At 45.6% G+C, this 7,347-nt stretch overlaps 1 protein-coding gene across 1 annotated transcript in view; it reads left to right on the top strand.

Moving 5' to 3' along the window:
• Positions 1 to 7,133, top strand: part of Ropn1l (rhophilin associated tail protein 1 like) — an 8,512-nt gene extending 1,379 nt beyond the window's left edge. The window contains exons 2-5 of the mRNA XM_005356672.2: positions 857 to 980; positions 2,105 to 2,266; positions 6,333 to 6,508; positions 6,966 to 7,133. Coding sequence (XP_005356729.1) covers positions 857 to 980; positions 2,105 to 2,266; positions 6,333 to 6,508; positions 6,966 to 7,029 — 526 coding nt within the window. The 3' untranslated portion in view covers positions 7,030 to 7,133. The remainder of the gene's footprint in view (positions 1 to 856; positions 981 to 2,104; positions 2,267 to 6,332; positions 6,509 to 6,965) is intronic.
• The last annotated feature ends 214 nt before the right edge of the window (positions 7,134 to 7,347 follow it).

The following is a 7,347-nucleotide window of genomic DNA, read 5'->3' as shown; positions in this document are numbered from 1 at the left end:
AAAATAAAATAAAATAAAATAAAAAAAAATAAATAAAGGTCTTCTTTAAAAAGTGAAGTAGCACGGCAATGGGTTGTGGTCCCTTCGTCCACGTTTCCACAGCTCTCGGAGGAAGTGGGACAATGAGGTAACGGTACAGTGAGGTCCCCCTGGCTCCCACTCGAATTCTCTGTCACTTGGAGCTTCCGGGAGCCTCAGATATCAGTCGTCACGTTTGCTTTGCTGATAGGGAAACCAGGGCTCACAGTAAAGGATTTCTCAGCAGAGGTACCTGCGGTGGTGTTTTGCTTGTGCCCTAACAAAACTTGCTTGAGGATCACAGCGTGGAGCGGGCCACTAGTTAGCCATAGAGGCCAGGCAGTGGTTGTAGTGGCATTTCACTTGTATTTTAATAAATAAAGCTTGCCTGAAGATCAGAGAGTGAAACAGCGCCCCTGGCCAGCCTTACAGACCGGGCGGTGGTGGCTCACGCCTTTAATCCCAGTACTTGGGAGTCACACTCCTTTAATCCCAGCGCTAGGGCGGTAGAGACGGAAGCATAGCAGAGGGGATATATACAGGAAGGAGGAGATGGGAGCTCAAGGCATTCAGAGACAAGGTTGCCCGTTCGGTCTGAGGATTGAGTAGAGGTAGGAACTAGCGGCTGGCTGCTCTGCTTCTCAGATCTTTCAGCATTTACTCCTATATCAGACTCAAGGTTTTTATCGTTAAGACCAATTAGAGATGGCACTACAGGCACCAGGACTTCGGTGTTTGCAGCTGGCCTTGGGAGCTCTGAGCACATTTGTTGGGTGTCTCTGTGTGCCTTGGGTGCTCCCTGCGTATTGATGCTCTTCAGCGATGTCTCTCGTTCCAGGTACTTTTCAGCCCTGTCCAGAGGAGACCCACTTCCTGTAAAGGACAGAATTGAAATGCCTGTGGCCACTCAGAAGACCGACACAGGCCTGACCCAGGGGCTCCTGAAAGTCCTGCACAAGCAGGTGGGTGACCCCCTTGACTGCCTGTGCTTCGGGTACCGTACTATGCCCCTTGTCCCGAGGCCTGTCCTGCCACATTTAAAGAACCCCTATAATAGCTAGCTTTTCGTGTATAGATGTTACTTTCGTTTGGTGAATGTGTGTTGGGCGTGTGTGTGGATATGTTTGTGTGTGCAGGTACATGGGCTGTGTGTGTACCAGAGATCACACACCCACACATTTGTTTCATACTTTAGTTTTTTGAGACAGGAACTTGCCATATAATCCAGGATATCCTCAAACTTGAGGTGACCCTCCTGTCTCAGCTTCCTGGGTGCGAGGGCTACAGATTTGCATTCTTCTCTGGTTTTGAAGTTCCTTTTTTACTGGGAAATAATTTGGACAGTAGGAAACATGTGCTTCATGTCTGCATGTTCATTTCAGGAGGCCAGGGCTGTTTTCTTCATTGTCCCTCCCCTCCCTCTCCTCCCCTTTTCTCCCCTCTCCTCTCCTTAATTCCCTCCTCCTTCCCTGTGTGTGCGTGCATGTGCACGTGTGCATGCATACTTGATTGTCTGTCCATGAGTGTGCACGAGTCTGCGGTGTGTTTGCCAGAAGTCAGCTCACATATCTTCCTGTATATTCTCCACCTTATTTTTTGAGACAGGGTCTCCCACTAAACCTAGAGCACAATGTTTCAGGCTCACAAACTTGGAGGATGTGACACCAGATTTTATTTTATTTTGATTTTCAAGACAGGGTTTCTCCATAGCTTTTGGTTCCTGTCCTGGAACTAGCTCTTGTAGACCAGGCTGGCATCGAACTCACAGAGATCCGCCTGCCTCTGCCTCCCGAGTGCTGGGATTAAAGGTGTGTGCCACCACCGCCTGCTGTGACACCAGATTTTAAAGTATATGCCACCACACCCAGCTTTTCGGTGGGTGTTTGAGTGGCAAGCACTTCCCCACTGAGCCATCCTCTAGCTGCCCCCCTTCCCCCCTTTCATCACCAGGTGGATGCAGTCCCCCATATATAGCCCATACCCCTCCGTGTACACATAGGGGTTACTCAGCCTTCAGAAGCATCATTTTAGTTTCACGTGCTTTTCCCGCTTACACTGAACGTGTCATATTGTGTCTCCTAAACAGTGTAGCCACAAACAATACATGGAATTACCCGATCTTGAGAAGAAGTGGAAAAATTTGTGCCTGCCGGTAGAAAAGTTCAGAGCTCTCCTGGAGCTGGACCCGTGTGAAGACAAGATCGAGTGGATAAAGTTTCTAGCGCTTGGCTGCAGCTCCCTGGGTGGCGTATGTACCTTAAGTAGCATCTAATATTATAATTATTATCTTATAATCTGTGTAATTAATTATATTCCCGGCTTAAAAATAATTTGTGTCAAAAAATACTTGGGTTTAAGTAACTACAGAAAACACTTGGATTACTTTATTAACGTTCTCGGAAAAAACATCAAATTTTTCTGGAAACGATGTTTTTCCAGACTTAGTTATGTGATGAAGACCTCAATTCAAAAGATGTTAAGAATGGAGCAAACACATGGATACTCTTGGAATCTATCTAGGTTTTCAAATGGGGTATACAAATGAGCTCTTTTATTAACAGATGTCTTCATCTGTGGAAAGAGACATTAAATTCCATTGGATTTGACTAATTATCCAGTATTGATAAGTAGTAGATATAGTGTAACTGTCCTGCCGTTACAATGTAACTCCAGCAGTTTAGGACTAAGATATTAGGATGCTTGAGGATCACTGGATTCCTGAGCCTGGGGACTCGGGCATGAGTTGCAAGGGTGTGGGCAGAGCTTCCTTGGGAGGCCCCAGTGTGATCAGCGTGTGGTGAAGTGAAGGGTGACTTGATGTTTGTGAAGAAAGGGACTTCAGGAGGGGAAGCAGCCTTCTGCTGGCTGGATAAGCACGTTGTAATGCTCCTTCCGTCTCTACACTCCTCGTTATATAACTGTACGTAATTTATAATCCTTGTTTAATGTCCAATCATCTTTAAAAGGGGTCTTTATTTAATTTTTTATTAATTTTTAAATTTGTATGTGTGTGGGCTGGGGGTTGTAAACATGAATGAATGCCTCTGGAGGCCAGAATAGGGTGCTGGATCCCTTGTTAGCCTTCTGACATGGGTGCTGGGAACTGAGCTCAGGTCTTCTGGAAGGGCACTTAACCTGCAATTGCTTCTGCTCCCTTCTTCCCCAGCTTTGCCCCACGTGCAAGTTTCTTATTCTGTTTTACTTTGTAAAATGTTTCGCTACATAGAATTGCCCAGCATGAACTTGAAGGGGAACACAAGTAAAGTAATCTCACAGTAGCTCTGAATTGAGTATAATAAAGGGTTCTTTATTTAAAGAGGAACTCACAGATCACAGGGCTGAACAGGAACTGAATCCAACATCCAGGTGTGAAAACGGGGTGGGGGAACGCTGCACCTTTTTGGTACCCAAGGCCACGCCCAACCTGGTTGAGCCTCTCAAAGGCCACTGACTGAAGAAGGTTCCCCATCAGCTCCCTTTTTCTAAATAAGAGAGTTTTAAACCCAATACAAAACTATATACAATAAGAACAGATATCAAGTATAAAAATTAGAATTACAACCAGTATAAACAATATTAAGCAAGAGACATATGTTAACTGTTTTAATAATTATTTTATTTTAAGGAGTCTAAGTCTTGTATTAGAAATGGCTTGGCTAAGTCATGAGAAGAAGGTAACTATGACTATCTTGTCTTTAATCCCATTAAAGTCCTGGGAAGGGAAATAATATTACTTGAGTAGGCAGGAAGTACAATCAAGTGGCTTTAAAAATGTACATTAAATGACAGACAACTGGCTTCATGGGCAATCACCCAAAGTCTCATTTGCAATGTTGGAGCAGCCAACTTTGACTAAGGCCTAGAGTGACTGACAGACCATTTTTAGAGGCAGGAAAAAAATTAAAACTGTTTTACCCTATTTTGGCAAGGTTTGACAGTCTTTTTTCTTGTGTCCTGCTTGTCCTGTCTGGACATTGCACATTTTGTCAGTGGTCGGGGCATGGGCAGTTCCTTGCCCAAAGGCCAGTTTTGCCAAGAAGAAAACAAGCTCCAAATGGAGTGTCTTTGGTGCTCAACATTCTCTTGGGAATAGGTTGGTGTTGCCAGGAGCAATTGTGTCTCACGTCCATAGAACCCTAAGTTATTTAAATGCCATGTTCTACAGCTCTTTGAAGTGGTTGAAGATTACCTTTCTATGTGGAATACAATCTCTATGTGTCTAAAGAGCCTGAATAATTTAACTATAAGTGAGACAAACATGGATGATTATGACCTATAATTTTTAATGCCTATATAATGTAAAGACTAAAACTTTAGATTAGACAATCTTTAAACAATTATGCATCAAATAAGGACAGTGTCCTCAAAATGTAAACAATGTATAAGTATCTTGATCAGAGGTAGAAGTGTATAATACAATATGATAAATATATCATAAAATTGTATCAGTATACAAAATGTCTTAAGCAGAGGTAGAAACATACATGCAACAATATGACAAAATAACTTTGCATAGGTGTACAAATATTGTGAACAGAAATAGGAGCATATTTAGCAAATATAATTTGAACTTGTAGTGTGTGCCCTCTCCTGCTGGCCTTCCTTCCTGCCAACGTTACGCTTTCTGCTCCTTTGCATTAAATACATGCTTTCACCCATGTCCTAGGAAGTGCACCACCCCAGCTAGTGTTCCCTTTTTGATGGATAGTCCCCTTCATTCCCAGCGGCCTTGCTGTGTCCCTTTGTCTACTGTAGCTCCCGCATGTCTGTCTCTGGAGAAAAGGCAGATGTCAGGCTGGTGGCTGCAGGGCCAGCAATGGTTGGGTATGTGGGTTCTGGTCAGCCCCTGGCCTCATTGTGCTGAGGCACGGACTCTGCCAAAGCAAGAGTCCTCACAAAGGCTGTGCTGCCCAGTGGGAATTCCCTGGAAAGACAAAGCCAGGTGTGATTGGTTATTAGAGAAACTGTGTCACTGGGCTCATCAGGAACTCCGAAATTAGCATTTTCATAGCGTGGATTTAATATCTAACATTTGGAGTTGATTTTGATGGCATATGCCTCTAAAAATGGCATGAAAATTTGATATTAACATGAGAATTAACAATGAGAAACAAGATAATTCATGATTTATGAATAATTTTGTCCCACCTCTCCAGTCATGAAAATAAATCGGAGATGTATTCAGTGAGTGACACTAGGTGGCACCATTTTGTAAAGAATGGAGCTTCATCTTCCACCATGACTACTTCAAAACCCAAGTTCCTGTTTTTTTCTATACTACTTAGTTCTTATGAAATCAGTTTACGTCACCGTACGCTTCCTTCCTGTCCCCTAACCTAGGTGACTTTTTGGCACTGACTTTGCTGCTTGCCTTAATTCTCTTGGGTACAGATACCATAGAGGTGCTAGAGTGCTAGAGTGCCGCTGGGAGCGCGGAGCCTTTCCTGTACAGGGGTCGGCTCCGCCCTGCCCCGCCCCACCCCACACTGTGGAGAGTGAGCTCTGTCTCAGTGTGGACTGTGCTTGCAGGGAGGTACCCAAGCCCCACATGGTCACTAGCGCACTGACAGTACCACGGCTGTCCTTGCAGACCCCACGTGTGCAGCCTGTGTTGCCTCTGTGGCCTGGACGTACACTGAGAACACGTTATGGTTCTCAAGAGAGACCATCTTATCGTCTGCTTTGCAAACACTACCTTCCAAAAGGAGCTGGTGGGCGTGCTGGGTGCTATTACTTCTATCCCAGAGCCTGTCAAGAGGCAACGAAAGGGAGCAGGCAGATGCTGGCTCCTGGCTTGAGATGCTGTTCGTTATGATAGGCAGGGGGTGTGTTCCAATGGCAGGCTCAGATATGCCATTGCAGAGGGAGCTTGGGTACCGAGTTTATTTAGTGAGTAATGGGAATAGCATAAGAGTAAGGGGTTATGAAGCAGGGGAGGGAGAAGGGGAAGAGAGGTAGGCAGAAGAAGGGCAAAGAGAGAGAGAACAGGCTGGAGAGGGTGTGGGAGATGGCTGTCCTCCCAGGAAGGTGGTGGGGCTGGGAGTGGGTGGGGCTTGTCTCTTAAAGGGAGGATACCCAGGTGACAGGCCAGGTCAGCAGATTATAACAGGTATAAAATCCACGAATTCACTGTGTCTGTCAGTTGCATCCTGGTCAAGCCTTTCTTCCTGCTTTATGCTGTGGAAGCTGTGCTTCCTCTGATATCTCCTCCCCAAGATGGAGAGCACACTTGGGTTTCTGTTGCTGGTGTTGCCTTCAAGTCTCTGTGACCCCAAGAGTGACTGTGTCCTATCCTTGTCGCATTTCCTGCCTAGACACTGAACACCGCCATGAAGAATGTCTGTGAGATCCTCACTGCTGACCCAGAGGGTGGGCCTGCTCAGATTCCATTTGATACTTTTTCCTACATCTACCAGTACTTGAGTTCACTGGACCCAGAACTCTCGGCCTCAGAGACGGAGACCTATCTTGCCACTTTAAGAGAGAAGTCGTAAGTATAGTTCTCTGTGGGTTCAGGTGGGCTGAATTGGAGAATCCACCTCTTTACTGAGAATGTGCCCCTGGTGGAAGGAAGGCAAAGATGCTCGCTTTGATTCCAACAGTATCGAAGAGGAACAGCCTCTCAGAGATTATCCCCTGAGTTAATGAAGAGTTGCTGTGGGAGGCATGGGACCGTTACAGTGGTCACTGCCTGTCACGAGAACCGCAGTGTGTTCTGAGCAACTTTTGCCCACTTGCTAACATAAGAGTGGCTCCTAGCACTGGTGTTTTACCTAGAAAAAAAAATCTACTCTTGTACAAGTAAATAGAGCTGTTCTGCTCAGCTGTTGCTTGTTGGCAGGAGTCTGTGGTGAGGCATCTCAAGGGCCCAGTGCTTGAGATAACCTTGTCAGCTACATGGTACCCTGTTAAATGACATCCTAATGACATCCCCATCTGTTTTCCAGAGAATCTAGGAAGAATGGCATGATAGGACTTTCGGACTTCTATGTTGCAAAAAAGACAGTATAGGAAGCCTTGACGAGAAAGCTCTGAAGACCATTAATACAGAGGAGAGCACATTTAATGTAGTGCCTTTGAAAACCTTGGCGCCAAATACAGCCTGTCATTAACCACGTCTGTGTGATGCGTGACTCTTTCTCAGTGGAGCTGTAGTGTGGCAGGTGCTCACGGGACTGCGCAGTGACTGCTTCTCACTGTGTCTTGGGAGGGCCGAACAGGTGACAACCTCAAAGTGGCAGGGGAGTGCAGGGAAGGAAATGGAGTGGGAACTTTTAAGTGTTCAGCCCTTCTGGAATGCACAGACACTTGCTCCCCGATGCCGAGACT

This window comes from Microtus ochrogaster, chromosome 19, assembly GCF_000317375.1.
Source record: "Microtus ochrogaster isolate Prairie Vole_2 chromosome 19, MicOch1.0, whole genome shotgun sequence".
Classification (NCBI taxonomy): domain Eukaryota; kingdom Metazoa; phylum Chordata; class Mammalia; order Rodentia; family Cricetidae; genus Microtus; species Microtus ochrogaster.
Note: the sequence above shows the minus strand (reverse complement) of the source record. Positions and strands in the feature narration are given on the sequence as shown.